Source organism: Chiloscyllium punctatum, chromosome 30, assembly GCF_047496795.1.
Source record: "Chiloscyllium punctatum isolate Juve2018m chromosome 30, sChiPun1.3, whole genome shotgun sequence".
NCBI lineage: Eukaryota > Metazoa > Chordata > Chondrichthyes > Orectolobiformes > Hemiscylliidae > Chiloscyllium > Chiloscyllium punctatum.
This window is the reverse complement of record NC_092768.1, coordinates 28,599,254-28,620,873: the sequence shown is the minus strand read 5'-3', so window position 1 is coordinate 28,620,873 and position 21,620 is coordinate 28,599,254. Positions and strand designations below refer to the sequence as shown.

Here is a 21,620-nt window from a genome sequence, read left to right as displayed (position 1 = left end):
AAACAAAACTCCAACCCCATTTTTTTTCCTTTATTCACAGCTAACATTTACACCGGTCTTACAAATGAACTCCTTGTACAGCCAGAGAAGTCTACAGCACAGAAAAACGGCCCTGAAGCCTATCAACTCTGCACTGGTCAAAAACAAACACCTAACTGCCCTAATCCCATCTTCTGGCACTTGGACCATTTCCTTGACTACCTTGGCGTGGCATCCTCCCTGACCTCCAGTATCACAGCCTTTGCTTTTTGCACTGGGCACTTCAGAATCTGTTGTTGCTGTTCCTCCCCTTTAGCCCACAGTATTAAAAACTACAATTTTCAACCTCCTTTTCGTTCAGAAGTAGTCATCCTGGAGTTGAAATTTTAACTCACTTTTCTCTTCACAGATGCTGCCAGACCTGCTGAGTTCCTCCAGCACATTTTATTTGATTTATGACTTCCAGCATCTGCAATATTTTGCTTTTATCCCTAAAATATCTTGCTGATTCATCCAAAATAGGCATCAAAGCTGTCTTTGTTCATACAGCTCACTGCACATGTTTGGTGAAAGTGTTATCCTATTACTCCCAAGTACTGGGCTCTTTTTCCATTGCCCCGCAAACACTTCCCATTCAAACATACAGTCAAAAAAGTCTTTAGAATTTTGCTATTCAATCTGCTTCAACTCTCCTTTCAGGTACCTTATTTCAGGTTGTAAAAAAATACAAAAGCTGGTTCTATTTTTTAAATTCATTTTATTTTAAGATATAAACAACAATGGCAAGGCAAGCATCTGTTGCTCATCCATAACTACACTCAAGAAAATGATGGTGAGCCATCCTCCTGAATTACTACAGCTCTTGTGTTGGGAATGAACACAGTAAAGAAATGGCCATTGTGTCCTCTGGTTACCAACCCTCTTTGTCATTATTATTCCTATTGTGTGGGTGGGGCTCCATATTATCACAGTTCAAATTGCCTGTGAAGCACTTTGGTATAACCCTCAGCTCTGTGCAAGTCTCTTTTCACGTTGGTTATTTGACCAAACCCTTCATGATTTTGAACACCTCTGTTACATGCCCCCAAAGCTATTTTCAACAGCATCAGTGGATATCCAAAGAGACCTGGGGGCTCAGGTGCATGGATCTTTACAATGTCGTGAACAGGTATAGAAAGCAATCCACAAAGCTAATGGAATGTCGGCCTTGATGTCTAGAGGACTGGAGTACATGGTCACAGAAGTTATGCTGCAATGTACAAAATCCTTGAGTACTGGGAGCAGATCTGAGCACCACAGCTCAAGAAGGATACACTGGACTTGGAAGGACTACACTGTTACAAGGATGAGACCTGGACTTCAGGGGTTAAGTTTGAGGAGAAATTATATAAATTCGCCCAGCTTTCTCTAGAATTTAGAAGGATAAGGAGCAATGTGATCAAGTTCTTCAAGACATTGGCATGATAAGCTATTTCCATGAGTGGGGTTTCTAGAATCATGGCCATACTCTGAGAATAGGGTCAGACCATTCAAGAGAAATGTTAGAAGCATTTCTATACACAAGGCGGAAGATGCTTGGAACTCACTTCCACAAACGAAATTGGATGCAAGATCAGTTGTTAATTTTAAATCTGAGATTTTTTTTGTTAAACAAAGGGTTGAAGGCAGGCATTTCTCCTGCATTGCAAAGGCTACAGATCAGCTATGACCTCATTGAATGGTGGAACAAGCCTCAAGGGCTGAACAGTCTACTCTTGCTCCTGCGTTTCTAATGAGTATTATTCTTCAGTTTCATCACACTGCTGGTACTGTAACCAGCAGATGCCCAACCATGCTTTCTGCATCTTCAGTCAGCAGGCAGCTCTGGTCAGTAATGCGACTGTTTGAGTTTAGAGGCCACTGCTGCACTTTCCCACCCTATTTCCATTAATTCATCTCTACAAAATAAACCAACATTTTTCTGGAGCCTCAGATTTTATGTTCCATCTGTTCCCTCTTCCTTTCTGTTCTCATCTTCGGTGGCATTTTGCAGTGTGCGCCTCTAGCCTGTGGGAAGGTTTCGCAATGCAGGGGAAATAATTAAGTGGAAAAAACAAATTTTAATTACATCTCAGAACTTGTTTTAAAAGTTGCAGACGCCTGTCTAATGGATTGTGTTTGCCTGCGTGGGGATAGACTACTTGCTTAGGCAAGATTTTGGCCTTTAAGCTAACTCTATTTCTTTGTGAATTTCATCACAGTTTTGCTCGGATCCAATCAGCAGCACTTCAATTTCCATGAATTAGTCAAACCCAGTCCTTTTACTGGCAATACATTTCGCAACAAAACAATGAAAAGATTCCCCACTGGTTTCATGAAATGGCAAGTCTTTTTTTATTAAAGCAGCTTCCTGTTCCTTCTTTGCCCATTTCTCCCTTCCATTGATTCACATCTTGCGGGGGTATCACATCCTTATAAAACCAAAGTCTCAAATTATATTGCAGTTTTGGCCAATGTGAATGTTTCCCACTCATTCCTCTCGACCAGTCCACATCTGCCTGTGGTTAATCACAAGGTCCAGCTCAGACATCTCTCCTCCGCTGTCCAGCTGGGTGGGACCACCCTCACTTTATTCCATTCACATTCATCCATTCACAGCCTAAGATTCTCCTAAGGTCTTCGCATCCTCTCCCCAAATAGCTCCCTCGGACGTTCTGCCCGGCATCTATCATTTGGCTCCTCACGAACACATTCTCCTTCTGAAAATAGACGATATTTTCACACGCACGCCACTTCCGTCGCCAGCAGGCTTTTGTTTGACGACACTCGACAAACAAAAGGTTGCAGTTGCATTACATAGCTTTCATTGTACGGAGGAAGGTGCGACAGCCACGTGGCCGTTCTCCAGTCATGAGTGAAAATGGAAGGGTCATCAACTGCCGAGTCAATAAGAGCCAGACCAAGCCTCCCATCGCCAAATGCCCAGGCAAGCTTGCTGCAGTTGTCACTAAGCTCTGGCCCTAATGCAAACCATTGCTACATCTTCACATTGTCCAGCCCAGCATGGAGACAGCGAGGGTGATGACAATGTCCGTCAAAGGCAAAATCAGTTCCACAATCTTCCACCTCAACACATCTGGTTCAAATGAGGTACATAACCAGAGGTCGTGTCACCACACTTATGAAGGTTTACAAGAGGAAGCAGTGATCAAACGCCTGTTCGACAAAGTGCACCCATTTAAGGCAATCAATCAGAATTGTTATCTTTGTATATAATCTTTAGATAAAATACAGAATGTTTTGCCACAAACCACTGCTGACAGAGTCCACTGACATTTTTAAAGGGGGAATAAAACTGGCTTCTTTTAAAAAAAAGAGGAAAGTGTATAGGGAGTGAGAATGAAGAGATTAAGAGGGAGAATTGATGGGAGATGAGTCCCTTTGTGCTGTGACAGTCTACCATTCCAGGACTGTTAGATGGTCATTCGCAACATATTATTCTTCTGCTGAGGTAAAGTAGAGGAATCTTTCAAGGTCTGCCAACCAAACGATGCCAACTATGCATGAGTCTACCTCATTCAAATTACAGGTTAAAACCAGTAGTTTGTTTTCTCTTAGAAAAGGCTGGATAACATCAATTAAAATTCTGACTAAAGAACACACTGTTCCTGGACAGCTATCTGTACATTCCAAATGACTGCTCGCCTGTTCTCTTGAAATACCTTACAGCGATAGGAATGCTACACTCGAATTGCAATGCTGCAGAAATGCATGAACCAAAGACAGACAGATACAGATGCTGATACACAGCTTACATTAAACAATTCGAAGAATACTTCTCTGAAGAGTCATTCCAAAAATCAAACCAGCATATCGCAGAGAATCTGATATGGCTTTGTGCTCAAGTATGTTAAATGGTTCATCTCAAATGCAATTATACTACCCACATGCAAAGTGAAAGGCAGAGAGGGTGGAAGTATAATTTCCAAATTTGAAGGATTACTGGTGCCCTTGCAGTTACTTGTGCTGAGGATTCCAGAGTTTCCCCACTGTAGGTGCTTCACTTCACCTCATTGGGAAGTAAGAACAGGACAAGAGTACTGAAACCTAACTCTTGTGACAATACCATAACCGGGCCAATCAAAAGTGAAAGTGCAGAGATGCATCAAATTCAAGGAATAATCCCATCAAGAATTGCTAAAGACTTCAGCCACCACTTCAATCCAACTTGGCAATTTGGATTCTACATGCCTTGCCTGAGTTTAATAATTTAATATTCAACAGTAATTGTTACTTTAGAATTAGTACATATGGAATTCAATCCATGCCAGCCAAGCATGAGTTGACAAATAATGCAGAAATAAAATGGAAAAAGCAGAGCCATTTTATCTTTAATAGATGTACTGACAAAAATTGCCCTGAAACCCCTCTATAACCTCACCACTCTCAAACCAGCCAAGGCTTATGTTGTCAGAAAATGTGCAAATATGACATTTGATTCTCTCACCCAAATACACACAGTGAAGAGCTGGAGTGCCAGCATTGATCCTGTGGTATACCACTTGTCTTCCACTCCACTCCACTTATTCAGACTTTCTATTCCACGTCTGATAATGAATTTAAAAAAAATCTACTGTACCGAGTTGGCCTACAAATGACTGCCCTCAGAAAAAAACCCAATCAAGTCATTCAGTTCATGGGAAATTAGGCATGTGCAAACAAATGCACGATTGCTAACATTTAACTGAATATTAGCCAATAAGAGGTGCATTCGCAGCTACAAAAGGAACGAGATCTGCACAGGAGTGACTTGTGCCATTAAACTTGAGAGAATATTTGGTTTAATTGACACAATAGGTCAAGAGCAAGGCAAATAAAATTGGGCAAAAAAGATCATTCATTTATGTTCCATACTGCTTGGTTCACCAGCGAGCTCCTTTCCCATGCTATGATTCAGTGGGCCCAGGGCAGAGTGGGGACAGTGTCCGGTGGATCACAGTGGGAGTAATGTCCAGCAGCCCGGAGTGGAGCAGGGACGGACAGCAGACCCGGAGGAGAATGTGGGTGCTCAGTGGCCCAGAGCGGGATGGCTACTTGTAGAGAACTGGGGCACCTGGTCGGACCACATGGTAACTCTTACAGAAAGACTGTAATGTCTATCCTTTTAGCTTTATTTCTTATTTTCCTAACTTGTACAATGTAAATCTGTAATGTTGTGCAACTTTTCTCTTTATTTTCTCGGTTTTGTACCTCAGGTTTGTACTTCAGATAACAGTGTGTCTTGGCAACATAGTACACACTTCACTGTACTCCTGTTCTTTTCTAACTTGAGTACATGAGACCCTTTCTATTACACCCTTCACTCTTCAGCTTAGCTTCCAATCTGATCGAAGGTTTGACTACGAACCTTTTCAAGAGCATGGGAAGTTAGCCTTTTCCACAGGACTGATGCATGAGCACTACAGGGATGAAGAGGTTACATCTTCACACTTACTACATGGTGCATCATCTTCTTTTGGAATTAGCAACTCCAGTGCAGCAAGACATGTGCGGTAGAAAGGTCATCCCATCACTGCTGCCCAAGCCACAATCTTATCGATGTCAAAGACATTGTTCAAATGGACAGGAAACTTTCAGAATATAAATCCACATTGGTTCTTAAACCTTTAACTCACTTTACTCAGTGCTTAACTTCACTCTGAATTACTGCTAAGGGCAGTCACTGATGCAGACTTCTATGATTCCCCCTTGGGGAACGATGAGCCAAAAGGACCAAATTTACTGAGTGACTTCCAGATGAAGATAGACCAACAGGATTGCATTGCATGTAGCTTTTACTTTAACATAAATTAGAACTAACACAAACTAAATTACTTTACATTCAAATGCTACAAAAAATGCTATATTTAAACTAATGATACAAAGATAGATCTTGTATAATCTGAAACACTCGTATTAATCCTTTCACAGATGAGGAACCACATGCAACTTCTTAGTCTTTCCAACTCAGTTTGTGTAATGAAGGATTATCTCATTTTCTCACTCAATCAATTCCTCCTTGATTTCCTTCTCCAGCATCAAAACTCGTCTTTGCACTGTGCCTCTGTTTCTGTCAAAACTGTGAAAAAAAATCTTCCCAACGTCTTTCAACTTTGAAAAAGTCATTCTGAACTCAATGGTGTTCAACTGTCTCTCTCTTGCCAAAGATGCTGTCAGACCTGCTGGGTTTCTGTACTCCACAAAAAGATCAGCCGTGACCTTACTGAATGGTGGAGCAGGCTCAAGGGGCCAGGTGACCTACTCCTCCTATTCTGTAGGTTCTTATTTTGTTTAGTACAATTGATGCAAACTCTTAAAAAGTTATTTTCATACATTCTGAAGAACAAGCACAGAACGAGCAGCCATTTTGAAGTTCAAGGGTTTCTTTGTGGTACTGCTGCCAGTCACAAACATTTTGTATTTCGCACCAGTCTGTCCACCTTGCTGTTCAAGAGCAGAATAATGGTCAGGACACTAAGCAAACTCCCAGCTCGTCAAATCATGCCCGTGGAACTCAATAATCACTTGGACAGGTACGTGGGAACTCAGTTTAATAGATACCCAAAACAGTGTACAATAATCCAACACTCCCTTAGTACTGCACTGACATGTTAATCTGGGTTGTGCTCCAGGCCTTGAAAGAGGCCTGAATAAACAACCTTCTGTCTCAAAAGGAAGTAGCGCTGCCACTGAGGTAAAGCTGACAATCATACTAACCACAAGATGTGGTTGAATAGTGAAGGGACTATCAACAATTTTAATTTCAGCCTTCTAGAACATTAAACCAACCATCTTTCCATTACAGCATCTCGTGGTTTCTGATATGAGCTCAAATGTTTTGGCAATAAAAAGGTCGACAGAAGTGATGACTAAGCTTGTCATTCACAACTCTGAACATGTGCGTACTTAAATCTCCTGCCGAAAATGCTTAAGCACTCAACATCCTTCTGAACACAGCAGCAAGTTGTAACATTCCAAATCATGACTTTTTTTTTCAGGACAATAGCTTTTGGTAAGGATTTTGCTGTGGCCATTTAGCTCCAGACCAAGCTACTGTTTCTACATTTGTCCTGTTACTATCTCTCTGTCCCTTGCCTGTCATCGCCTTTGGTGGTTAGTCTCTTTAACCATCACTGACCTTCTCTGTATTTCTTTCCACACATTGTTTAAAAATGTTGAATCTATAATACTATCCACAAAAGTTTGAGACAGTCAATCCTATCGCTCTGACCTGCCCAATTTTACATGAATTATTTTGATATGAAAACATGATTTCACTTCAGTAAACTTGCGTTTTTGATAATGTTGAAAATCTGACAAACAGGGCCCACATCACCACAAATATGGCTCTTGAGGTGTACCAATCTTTTGACTTCTTTTGCGGGGTCATCTGGTGCCCACCAGTGAAACACAGCTGAGCCACAAAGAGGAATGACCTGTCGAATGACACAAAATGCCATAAGTTGCTCCTCACTTGATGCTTAAAAAAAAGACAGGCTGGAATCATGCAGCCTCTAGGTAAACAGCAATGTCGTCCCCCAGGCACACGAGGCTTCCCAGCAGACCCACTGGGCCCTAAGCACGAGGACAATATCTCTCCCAAATTGCTGAAATCAAGGAGCAAACCGACCCCATCCTCAACTCTAAACAGTGACTCGTCTGCCAATGCACCCACATACTTCCCATGGCCCTGCAAGTTCTGACTCCCACCTCAAGAAAAGCCCCATTTGAAACCAGCCTTTCTGCCCACTCAGCATGTCCCTCCCAATCATCGATACCCCGCACATTAATGGCAGACATGGCCGTAAGCTATTGCAGCCTGTCTGCTAAGGCTCTTCAGCTGGGTGGAGTCATAGATATGGTAAAAACAATGAGTGCAGATGCTGAAAACCAAATACTGGGTTAGTGGTGCTGGAAGAGCACAGCAGTTCAGGCAGCATCCAACGAGCAGCGAAATCAACGTTTCGGGCAAAAGGGGTCTCTGCATTTCCGTTCTGAATTTACCCCGTCTAATTCTAAGGCTGTGCACACGGGTCCTAGTCTCCTCGCCTAACGGAAACAATTTCCTCGCGTCCACCCTTTCCAAGCCATGTATTATCTTGTAAATTGATCAGGTCCCAGGGATTTATACACTTTTATACGTTTCAAGACATCCAGCACCTTCCTCATCTGCAACATGGACATTCTTCAAGATGTCACCATCTATTTCCCAAAATTTAATATCCTCCATGTCATTCTCCACAGTAAACACTGATGCAAAAGACTCGATTAGTATCTCCCCCATCTCCTGCAGCTCAATCACCACCTTGCAGATCTTTGGGGGGCCCTATTCCCTCCCCAGTTAGCTTTTTGTCCTGAATGTATTTTTAAAAACCCTTTAGATTCTCCTTAACTCTATTTGCCAAAGCTATCTCATGTCCCCTTTTCACCCTACTGCTTTCCCTGCCTTTAGACTCTTCTTTGGAGTCACTCAATCTATCCTGTCTATACCTAACATATGCTTCCTTCTTTTTCTTAAACAAACCCTCAATTTCTCTCGTCATCCAGCATTCCCTGTCAGCCTGACAGGAATACACTGTCTCTGGACTCTCATTATCTCATTTCTGAAGGCTTCCCATTTTCCAAATGTCCCTTTACCTGTGAATACCTGAAAGCTCTTGCCTCGTACCATCAAAATGAGCCTTTCTCCAATCTAGAACTTCAACTTTTAGATCTGGTCTATCTTTTTCCTTCACTATTTTAAATCTAATAGAATTATGGTCGCTGGCCCCAAAGTGCTCCCTCACTGACACCTCAGTCACCTGTCCTGCCTTATTTCCCAAGAGTAGGTCAAGTTTTGCACCTTCTCTAGTAGGTACATCCACATACTGAATCAGAAAATTGTCTTGTACACACTTAACAAATTCCTCTCCATCTAAACCCTTAACACTATGGCAGTTCGAGTCGATGTTTGGAAAATTAAAATCCCCTCCCATAACCACCCTATTATTCTTACAGATAACTGAGATATCCTTACATATTTGTTTCCCAATTTTCCTCTGACTTTTAGGGGGACTATAATACAATCCCAATAAGGTTATCATCCCTTTATTTTTCCTCAGTTCCACCCAAATAACTCCCCTGGATGTATTTCCGGGAATATCCTCCTTCAGCACAGCTGTAATGCTATCCCGAACAAAATCGCCACTCCTCCTCCCCCTCCTCTCTTGCCTCCCCTTCTATCCTTCCTGTAGCATTTGTATTCTGGATCATTAAGCTGCCAGTCCTGCCAATCCCTGAGGCATGTTTCTGTAATTGCTATGATATTCTAATCCCGTGTTCCTAACCATGCCCCAAGTTCATCTGCCTTCCCTGTTAGTCCTCTTGCATTGAAATAAATGCAGTTTAATTTATCAGTCCTACCTTGTAATCTGCTTTGCCCCTGCCTGCCCTGTTTGATTCGCTTCTTTTCTCAACAGTACCAATCTCAGATTGATCTCTTTCCTCAATATCTCTCTGGATCCCAACCCCACCTTACTAGTTTAAATCATCACGAGCATCTCTAGCAAATCTCCCTACCAGTACATTAGGCCCCCTTCCAATTCAGGTGCAATCCATCCTTCTTGTACAGGTCACTTCTACTCCAGAAGAGATTCTAATGATCCAAAAATGTGAACCCTTCTCCCATACACCAGCTCCTCAGCCATGCATTCATCTGATCTATCCTCCTGTTCCTATCCTCACTAGCTCACAGCGCCGGGAGTAATCCAGATATTACTACTCTCGAGGACCTCCTTTTTAAATTTCTGCCTGACTCTCGATATTGTCCCTTCAGAATCTCATCCTTTTCCCTTCCTATGTCATTAGCTCCAATGTGTACAATGACCTCCTGCTGGCCCCTCTCCCCTTTGAGAACATTCTGCACCCTTTCAGAGACATCCTTGATCTTGGCACAAGGGAGGCAACATACCATTCTGATATTTCGCTGCTGGCCACAGAAACGTCTGTCTGTGCCTCGGACTAGAGAGTCCCCGAACACAATTGATCTCTTGGAACCCGACGTACCCCTCATTGCTTTGAAGCTAGTCTTGATACCAGAAACTTGGCTGTTTGTGCTACATTCCCCTGAGAATCCATCATATTTTCCAAAACAGTATACTTATTTGAAATGGGGATAGCCACAGAAGACTCCTGTACACCTGCCTCCCACTCTTACCTTCCCTGGAGTTAACCCCTCTATGTGACTGTATCTGCAACTTTTCCCCCCATCCAATAACTGCCATTAATCACATCCCCTTGCTCTTGTAAATTTCTCATTGCCTCTAACTGTCTCTCCAACCAGTCCAATCGATCTGATAGGATTCGCAACCAACAGCCTTCATTGCAGATATAATCCTCAGTAACACGTAAACTCTCCCAACACTCCCACATCTGACAAGAGCAGCATATCACTCGAAGGACCATTTTTGCTTCTTCCAATCTACAGACCCAGAAAATAGCATTGTCTTATTCCTCTACAGAACACTGCTCCAGGCTAACTTAATACTCATGGCTTATATTTTTAAACTTAATCAAGAAACATATCTCAATAAAACAAATAAACAAGAACTCACTCACTCTACTCACTATTGTATACTTACAGCAAGACTATACTTAAAACTATTCACTTACCTGTTTCTGTGCTGCAAACTCTCCCAAACAGGTTTCGCCAAGGTCAGTTGTGAATTGTACTGTTTGTAATTTTCCAAGATGCACTCTGATGTCTAGCAATATATGAATTCAAACAGCAAGGTAGTAACTGTGCAGCTTATCTGCTGTGTCAGGGAGCAGTGCCAGTTTTCGCCCCTTTTCTTGCACTGACCTGACCATGTGCTGTCTTTGTATGTCCCTCTCCATTTTAAAAGTTCAGTTGTTTTGACTTTTTTGTCCTCCAAAGTTCCAAAACAATGCAACAGCAAATAAAACAGTAATTGCTACTCTTGGAATTCGAGGAAGTCACCTCCAACAACTAAAATACCTCAAAAAAGGAGCAGCCTGTTACAGCCAGAAATGCTTCTGATCCTCCATCACCCAGAATCCTTTAGCTCGGTTATAAAGTCTCGCATGCAGTTTCTCTCACGCCTGTTAGTGTCTCCTCGACTATAAAAGAGTAAAGAAATCCGTATTTATAGATGTGTGATCGCGATCACATGGAATAGAAGGAGTTGACTAACTCTGTTACCTTGGGCGATGGTGATGGACAATCTATCCCTTGATGGAGCCAGAAGGAAAAGGAGCTATGAAGCATGGATAAATATCAATCCAGCTCTTAGGGTCTAGATGTCAGCATGTTATTGTTGGCTTGCGAAACATGGATGACTGACAGCCATCCAAAAAAGATAGCTCAGTAAATTTCCATCTTTGCTGGTTGTGGCATGTTGCGGGCAAATTTTGGTCTCACAATATCAGGAATGCAGGAGTTCTCTTGCATGCAGAACTCCCCAAGACCACAAGCACTTGTCAAATCAAGATGGCTTTGCGTACTCTCGGGTAGATGCACAGGATACAGGCATACTTGGTGAGGTACCGGAGCCAAACAGCTTGGAGGCTGGTCAAAGCTCCCTTCAAAGATGCGTGCAAGCATGACATGAAGGCCCTAGTCATCAATTATCACATATCTGGGGGTTACTGGCTGAAAAAGCCAGAGATTTCCACCTCCTATGGGCTCACTCGCACCAAAACAACTGGTGGTCACAACCACTCAGAAGAGGCACCAATGAAAGCAACAGCTTTCTTGAAAGCTGTGGCACTTAGGGTAAATGTGCACGCTATGAAGGCAGCCCCTCTGAGGAGGATTATTTGATGCACACCTAACACCTTCATAGATGAAAAGATTCCCACGACGATTTCACTTTCAATGTAATGCCCATGCACCTTGACACAATAAGCAAGCAATTTCTTTTCAACAGCGTAGAGCAAACACCCTGCATCTTAAACCACAGAGCGTCTGCAGTAAACGAGTAAACTATGTCACCTAGTGGCAGAAATTTTAGTGTAGCAATGGACTGACTTATGAAGCCAGAAAATGCTTAGTCAGTGACACAAACAGATTAAGATACATCATTCTCCAACGGATTACAATGTGCAAAAAAAATTTTACTGAAAGCATCAATTTTGGTGGGCAGCAGAACAAGAAAACTACTTTCAAGGATTCCATCGCTGCTTTTTAAAGTGACCTCTGCTGCAAATTGCAGCTCTTCAGAGTCAACCTGGTCTGCAAATTTCTTTCATAACTGAATAGCTCAATCACACTCTCAGTCTAAGCTCACAGATGACAAATGGTCATTGAGGAAGAATATATACCATACGTATACGGGCCATTTGACTCAACTCAACTGGGGCCTTCTTTCCTATTCCATCTCCGTCTTTGAGCTCTCGTTTTAATCCCTTCCCTCTCAAGCAGAGATTTACTCATTAGTCAACAGAGATAGACAGCCAAACAGAGACAACTATTTCCACACAACCAGTTTGCACTGAGGGTCACTCCTTTCAAGACAGGAAATATGCTACTAAACTGCATAATACACAAGAAAAAAAAACTTCCTTATTGGTTGGAAAATATTGAAGCTTTCATTACTTGCTCCTAAAACATCTCATGATAGAGGTAACCATTCAGCTTCGTGTGCTCATTTCTTTCATCCTGGGTGCCTCCGAACCCAATCCCACTTTGACGTTGACACAAACCTCCTCAAAGATCCCCTCTACACCACCTTCCCTGACCCACACACCAAGCAGCAATCTAATTACCTTTCGGCAATGGCTCATGACAAGGCTTCTAGGTTTTTGGAACTCTGCAGATGGAGGGATCTTAGTTGTTTCCCCAAGAGTCATGCACTTACTTGATCTGTACCCTCTTGTGTACATTGCTTGTCAAGGCAAGGAAACAAATCATTCATTCACTAATTCTGAAAATTTCACTAGGTCGCCTCGTGTGCCTGAAGTTGCATGAATTTTCAAAAAAAAAACATACCAGTTAACGTACTCTGAACTACTTCTGTTGTTTCTCTAATGGCTTTCATAAAATTGCTGGGAACAAGCTAACAGGGAACAAGATCATCTTTGATGCCACCCCCATCGCCGACAACGAAGTTTTTGAATTCCATGCTTCTATATCCACCTCAACCTGCACCATCACCACAAAAGACGAAAACAATCCCCTCTCTGTTCCTTTTAAAATATATGACTTCCAAGCGTAATATATTTCATGTGCGTATTTAATCTGATCTTCAAATCCTGTCGGCCTGTGCCCAAGTGTTTTGCAAGCTTCCTAGCAATGTAGTACAATGCTCAACAACTTAGAGTCATAATCATAGAGATTGTACTTCAAGATTTAAGCCCTGATCACAGACATATAGAGTTAATAAGTACAGTAGCATGATAAGTACAGTAGCATCCGTCATCACTCTGATCAACACCCTTTTACCATTACTCTTCTTGCGACGCATCTCTCTTACCATCCGAATGGTATATTCCTCTTGGCTCATAGGTGGGATTACATCAAACATTATTCTTACACAGCTGGTAATTCTATTACTTCATCCTGTCAAGTAAATGCTTAATACCCCGGAGCTTAAACAATATGCAGTGTGCAATTTTCCAAGAGACATGCCAGCTGCAATAACTGTGTGCAAACATGACAAAATATTCAGCCTAGACCAAAACGGCAATCAATTAAACTTTGGACATTGCAATCAAGCTGGCAGTTTGTAATTTCTGAGATTTTTGTAGGTTGGGAGCCCTGGCAAGCACTTCAATACTAAAAGGATACATGTATAAAAGGTTGGACGTGTGCCAGTCAGCCTGTGTACCTGACAGCCCCTCTCCCCACACCCACCTCAGTAAGTACAGTCAAAGACACACACTTGCACTTACCCCGGTGGAAGTTGTGACTCGTGTATTCCGACCAGCCTCACCCAAACCTGCCATCACCTGCTGCACTGATTGCTGTAACAATACGGAAAGGAAACATCATCGGGACAACAGTGCAGCACCCGTGTGGATGTACCCCACACCATAAATCAGTGTCCGTCATCGGGGAACGCACGCACACGTGGAACAAAACAAAAGACCGACACGCCTTTGTGGGCGTGCATGCATTTGCAGTTACTAGGGAGCCTTCCTAAAAGCAAGCGTGGCTACTAGATGAACGTGGGATAACTTCCACCATGCCAGTTTGCAGAAGATGATTAGTTAATATGCAGACTTGGCTACTATCTGACATGTGCAACATACACTCTATGAAAACCTGATGGCATTGGTGGGCATGTCAAGGCTTCATACTACTGGATGATCAAGTGCAGTGCTGCTCACCCCTTTGGAGTGACAACAGTGTTAATACAGTCTGACAGTAAACACGTGGCACCTCAAAGTGCATTGTATGCAGCTGAGTTGTGGGAAAATGTCTAAGTTACAAGAACCGATTCCGTCCTTTCAAACCTGCTTATATTCAACAAGAAACATTGCTAGGCTGAATTGTTGCAAATTACAGGCACATTGAAGGCTTAGATAAGCTACTGCGCAAAATGTTAACTGAAGCATGTTAAAGCTGATTGGCTCCCGTACTGCCACTAACACACAACTAACTTCGTAACAACATGCGGCAAGTCTGAAACTTGGGAACGATCTGAACCTTGGGAACGAAAGTGCACACAATTACAGCAGCAAAGCTTAGCAACCGGTATACCCCAGGCCAGAATAAGATGACTGCAGAGCAATGAGATTATATTGGGATGATACGGCTGGAACGTGCAGTCTGGGAAAGCTCCAGAAAGGGAACGTCTGCTCCTGTTCACACATTCTACTCACACCCCCCACGCTGCATCCCAATTAAAAACCCACAACTCATTAGGAACTTGGGCTTACACCCCTCCTCTAAAAAGCACCTTCATCCATCCTGTGCGATGACATGTTTAAGGTATTTCCATCCTACTTTCTCATCTTAACCCCATAGTGCCTTGCCATCTCCTCCTCTTAACTAAGAGGCCTGTTGAAATCTTTGCCCAGATTTTTGACAATCCCTGCTGGACTCCCTCTCCCTGGCTGGGCACTCATTTTGCTACACCCCGTAGTCATAGAAAGTCACTGGAGAGAAACTTGACTGAAGGCAAATCGCTCTAGTCGATAAGGGTCAAAAGGTGGAGAGGTGCAATGTACACTCGGCCTGCTGTCAGCATCAGGGAGGTGCTCTGCATTGTTTTGGAAAGAGGTACATGTGCTAACAGCCCGCGACAGTTAGGAAGCAGAAAGCCTGACTTGCCACCTTAAGGTGAGGATTGTTTTTTTGGGAGGGAAGGGGAGGGAAGAAGGCAGGTTTTTTTGGGGAGTGGGGGAAAGGAAGAGAGAATGGGTGGGCAAGCACGGTGGGGAGGGAGGGGTTATCACCTTGCCTCCAAACAGGTGGCTCCACTCACTGCCTTTACTCTCAAGTTCTCCACCACTGACCTGTATCTGCTGAGGGTCTAGAAGGTTGACTGGCAAATTGAAGGTGCCCACCATCACATAACTGTTGGCATTCCTGTCGTGGGGTCCGGTTGAAGTCCCTCGCCCGCCCCCCGGGTGGGGTATGGAAGAGCCCGCCGAGGAAGGGCCTCCTGACGCTGGCTGTGCCTGTGGTGGCGCGCGCTCGACCAAGTGGATGACTTTGTGGTGGACGTCTGAGTAGAAGCCGGAAGGGAAGAAAGTTAAAACTTGGCAGCAAGTGACGCACGACATCTGCCTCCACTATGTAATTTCAGTACAGATGGGCAAGAGAAAATGTGGCAGAAGTCTTTCTGCCAACACTGCAAACATTGATACTTCTGTTACAACAGAAACGCTCTGCAAATCCCAAAAGGTTTCTCCCCGGAAACTGTATGGTCCCAAAGGTGCTGATTATGGGAACAAAACTGGCTGTTATTTTAGTGCAAGCCCGGGCACAGCACAGGTTGTTTTATTAAATGTAATCCACAACTTATTGAATATCGATATCAAATTTTAAATCAAATGTGACACGGAGCTATGGAAGGAGATGTCAGGTGGAGAAAGGCTGGGTCAATGAGGTCATTGGGTGACGGGGGGAGAATAGAGAGAGTGTGAAAGGAACAAAAGAGAGCACGAGAGAATGAAAAGAGCGAGTGTGCAGACAGGGTATGGGAGGGTGCGGAGGTAGGGGGAGGCGGTGGGAATGGGAATGGGAAGGAGATTGGGTGGAAAGGTTTAGAGATGGAATAGCAACTTACTTTTAGGAAAGGTAGGACAAGATGTAGCGGCAACACAGGGAGTCAGACACCCTGCTGATTTAGAGAACGTACTATGGTGATAACAGATAGATCGTCTGTATTCACCACCTTTCAGTGCAGAAAACGGAACGTGGGGTCTGAATCTATTTCCTCGAATGTATATCTGAGCAAGTAACCAGAGGCAACAGACATCACTCGCCAATTGAAATCTTTCTTCATAAGATCCAGACTCGCAGTTTTAAAAGAAAATCGAAATAAAGTTTACGTGGAAAAATGAGATACAGTGCATAAACTCCTCCGCCCAACCATTTCAACTTTAATATCAACAAGTTGAAATGAAGGCATACAGGAGGAAGCTCTTGTGGAGCACTACCACCTGCTGACGGTGTTGTTAACACAGTGTCATGATTAATACTGCTTTCGAGGGATCAGTTGTTAGCCATCTCAGCACAGACTGGCCTCTGACCCTGCTTGCCAAACAGTAGGGCAGCAGAAGTTGAAAAATGTGGTGCTGGAAAAACACAGCAGGCCAGGCAGCATCCGAGGAGCAGGAGAATCGACGTTTCGGGCATAAGCCCTCCTGAAGAAGGGCTTATGCCCGAAACGTCGATTCTCCTGCTCCTTGGATGCTGCCTGGCCTGCTGTGTTTTTCCAGCACCACATTTTTCAACTCTGGTACTCCAGCATCTGCAGTCCTCACTTTCTCCTAGTAGGGCAGCAGGAGACTACAAAGGAGAACAGGATTTCGCCAAAAACATGTCTCTGTATTCTCAGGGCACACATTCCATTCTAATCACTTCCTCCTCTCCAGGCAAATGGCTTTACCTTGATAGAAAAGTATGGGAGGTCATAACACCTGTTATCACCTGTGCTGATGAGTCATTCAGCTAGCCCCACTCCCAAAGTCTAGCAAGCGCTTGCCTTTCAAATACTTATTCAACTTTTTTTCGCACGTTACCCTTGAACCTGCTTGCACCATCTTTTCAGGCAATGTACAGAGGAACCTCGATTATCCGAACGGCACAGGCAGGCAGTATTTTGTTCGGTTAATTGGATTCCAGATAATCGAATGAAGATTACATAGTTTAGCCAAGCATTGAGACCTTGCGATCTTGCTGGATAATATTGGGATAACTGAATGCCGGACAATCGCGGTTCCTCTGCATTCCTGATCACAATAACTCACTGAGTTGAATATTTTTTCATGTCATCTCCAGCTCTTCTCCTAATTATCTTAAATCTGTGCCCTCTGGTTACTGTCTGCTACTGGAAACAGATACTCCTTGTTTATTCAGAGTAAATTCAAAGGGAGAGGCTAATCTTCAGGCAGGCACACACCTGCAAAACTCTTTGACTTTTAAAGCAAGAAGTCTTTTTAGAATTTTGCCAGCAAACGTTGACAGAAAAAAAAACCGAAGGGGGGCATGCCCGGGTTGTCGTAAAATGATTCTTAACAGTTCAGGATGCTGAGCATTTCGTCTATCATTGGATATCTTGTCAACACGCTTGGCCTTGGATGAACAGTTGAGCTGGAGAAAACACAGCAGGTCAAGCAGCATCAGAGTGAGAAAGCTTGTAGCCTTACACGTGACACATTTGTGACAGGATATGCCGGAAAGTATTCGGCCTTGGAGGGGGTGTGCGTGTGTGCATGGGTAGGGGGGGCGCATTTGTTCAGAAAGATCAGGGGCATCTGCCCTTAGTGTCAGTGGATCAATGTAAATAAGGTGATAACATTTGTTCACTTGTGGAATGTGTGGCAGTACTTCCTTCTCATGCCAGGGGCTGGAAGATTACAAATACTTCACAGCTGGATGCCAAATAACTAAAATTCTGGTTATAACGAAGACTCTTAAACTCACACTCAACAGGAAATAAGTTATAATTTAATAAGCTGAGTGGAATATGCATGCAATAGAACAATCCTGATACATTTTCATATATACCACACTGAGCTGATTTGAATTTATGAAACTCAACTCCCTCATCTTGGCTGGTCTGGAATGTGAATGTCTCATTACCCTTACAGGCTGGGAAAACACGAAGGCTGAACCTGACATAGTAACGAAGTTGGAAGATGTTCATGTGTGAGTGAGAGAGAGAAAACATTCTTCTGTAAATTACATGCACTGACCAAAGAGTTCAAGGGACAGAGACACACACACACACAGAGACAGAGAGAAAGGATGGAGGCTGGTTGAAAGATTAACTCTTTGTGGTCCGATTTGAGTGAACACTGGCTAGTCACAGATTGAATGTTTGTGCTGTTCCCTGGAGCTCAAGATCCGGGGATGTTATGAATTTAATTTGCATTCTGGGAATCTAAGACAATTTGAAAAGAAAAAGCCATTTTGTAGGACAACGATACTGGACAAGTTAGCTGAGCAAAGTTACCTCATGACCTTTCCATATAGTTTAGACTAGTCCCTCATTATGATGCATTGTTAAAGGGGAAGGTTATCAAGCCAAAGCAATCGGCCATTTGGTACCTGGCTGGATCCAAAATTCCCATTTGGATGTGCCTGTAGCTTAATTAGTCAACCGTACTCAGACCCGTCAATGAGTTTCTCTTTCTTTTGCCATTTTATTGCTGTTTATCTGATCAAGGACATGCGGTATTTTTGTAATTTTAATACCAAATTCTGTATAAAGACAGCTTGCTTGCAACAATAAGGGGAGTAGCCCAAGAGAGCTCTTACGGGTAAGAGCTGGTGCCGCTACTCTGCTAATGGTTTTAGTACCTTAGATCAAGCCTGGCTTGTGCATTAGTGTAACATTGACGCTATTGGTAAACGAAGGTAATAATTTAAACTGAACTGCCTGTCAGAGTTTTATGTTCCAGACTATCTCAGAGTACGATCTCTGGGACAAACTAAGAGAGGCTACAGATCGAGTCCATCAGGGATTCCCTGAGCTGTGTCAAATAGGTACTTTAACAAGAGGAGAGGTGGCGTCAATGTTTCAGGTTGGAATTTTTCATCAGCACCACTCTAGTCTTGACTCTAATCTCCAGCATCTGCAGTCCTCACTTTCGACTAAGTGGACCAAACAGCCTATGTCAGACCTACATTCCATTTACTAAGGGTCACAAGAATAACCATGCAGCATGGTTCAACGATTTTGAGGAGGTGGGGCCTGCATTCTCTTGAGTTCAGAAAAAATAAGTGGTTATCTCTCTATAGCATTTAAAATTATCTCTCTATAGCATTTAAAATTCTAACACAGTTCGACTGGTGGATGCAGGAAAAATGTTTCTTCAGGCTGGGGTAGTCTTGGACCAGAGGGCAGTCTCAGAATAAGAGGCAGGCCATTTAAGACAGAGACAAGGAGGAATTTCTTCACTTGGAGGGTGGTGAATCTCTAGAATTCTCTTCCTCAAAAGGGCTTTACAGGGTCAGATACTGAGTATATCCAAAATACAGATCAGCAGATTCCTGGATATTGAAGATTACAAGAGATATAGGGATACTGCAGGGCTTGTGATGTTGAGGTAAAAGGCCAGCTACCATTAGGTCAAATGGCTTACTCCTTTCTGTCTCTCTTATGTTTCTACAGGGCAGAGATAAAGTTGAACACCTAAAAAGGTAAATGTCAAGATTAATACTTACCATAATCTTTAAGTTTCTTGTCATCTTGCAGAACTCGGCCCTGGTAAATAAGCCTCTGCTTGTCAGCTGGGATGTTGACAGAGCTGGAGATGTGTTCTTTGAATTCTTTGACTGTAAGCTGAAGGAGAATAAAACACCAGCTCAAAATGGGGGCTGCAACACGTGACAACTTGAGGAAAACGCCTTCACAGGTTCAGCACAAAAGCAAGACTGGAAACGGTGTGAGCAATGCAGTAGAGGTGCAGCTTTATGGTGAGATAGACAATAGGTGCAGGAGTAGGCCATTCTGCCCTTCGAGCCTGCACCACCATTCAATATGATCATGGCTGATTAAGGATGATCAGTATCCTGTTCCTGCCTTATCTCCATAACCCTTGATGCCACAATCCTTGAGAGCTCTATTCAACTCTTTCTTCAAGGAATCCAGAGACTGGGCCTCCACTGCCTTCTGGGGCAGAGCATTCCACACAGCCACCACTCTCTGGGTGAAAGTTTCTCCTCATCTCTGTCCTAAATGGTCTACCCCGAATTTTTAAGCTGTGTCCTCTGGTTCGGCACTCACCCATCAGCGGAAACATGTTTCCTGCCTCCAGAGTGTCCAATCCTTTAATAATCTTAATGTGCTAAACCTCACCAATGTTACTACAGGAATCTTCCAAAAACAAAAATCCAGTGCTTTCTGCAGAGGACAAAAAAACTGAAGGACAGGCCATGCCTGGATCATCATAAAATGATTCAGGACATAGTTCAGAATGTACAGGAAAGCTGGAACAGGAGGTGACATATCAGCACTGCAAAGGATTACAGAGTGAGAAACAGAGGCAGTGACAGATTCCATTCGGTTCCTGTTAAAAGCAAAAAGTGATTGATCATACTTCTGGGAACATTGCCCTGTGTAAATTCAATTTCTTTTTTGCTTTTACTTTTAGAGTCATAGAAACGCGCAGCACAGAAACAGACCCTTCGGTCCAACCCGTCCATGCCCACTAGATATCCCGACCTAATCTAGTCCCACCTGCCAGCACTTGGCACATATCCGTCTAAACCCTTCTTATTCAAATACCCATCCAGATGCCTTTTATATGCTGCAAATGTATCAGCCTCCACCACTTCCTCTCACAGCTCATTCCATACACGCACCACCCTCTGAATGAAAAAGTTGCCCCTTAGGTCTCTTTTATATCATTCCCCTCTCACTCTAAACCCATGCCTTCTATAACTTTTATTGTGGACTGAAATGTGAAAAGACCTGCTCTAAAAACAAAGGACTGTCTTTGGATGCTGCATTTTAAGCAAGCAAGCAACCCAACACTCATTGAGAGTGACGTTTCCAGAGCTGCAGGTTGAATGGGAGGTGGTGGAATAGTGGTCATGCCATTAGACGAGCAATCCAGACCCTCAGATTTACATCCTGGGGGCATGGGTTCAAAACTCACTGTGACAATAAAAATTCAGAAATTAAAAGCTAGCCTCATATCCTCATTTCTAATTGTTGTAAAAACACATATTATAAATGTGAACCAGCCAAGTGTGCACCAGTGAAAGCGTTTGGATGGAAGATCGAGAAGCAGTATTCTGCCCAGCACAAGGATCACACAGCAAATCCTGTGAACAGGGACCACTGAACTACTTTCTAGTCTTTCCCTCTGCCCATAATGTCCATAACGTTGGTCTGGTCTATGCTAAGAGTGGGAGTTTATAAAGGCGCAAGCTTTAACTAGCAGAATTAAATGCCAATGTTTCAGAATTATTTGTCATTAGAATTTAAGGCAGTCACTCC

At 43.2% G+C, this 21,620-nt stretch overlaps 1 protein-coding gene across 1 annotated transcript in view; it reads right to left on the bottom strand.

Annotated features, from left to right (window-relative positions):
* bag6l (BCL2 associated athanogene 6, like) overlaps positions 1-21,620 on the bottom strand; it is a 91,253-nt gene that overhangs the window by 57,953 nt on the left and 11,680 nt on the right. Inside the window, 3 exon segments of the mRNA XM_072550148.1 lie at positions 13,888-13,959; positions 15,457-15,668; positions 19,841-19,958. Of these exon segments, the coding sequence (XP_072406249.1) occupies positions 13,888-13,959; positions 15,457-15,668; positions 19,841-19,958 (402 nt within the window).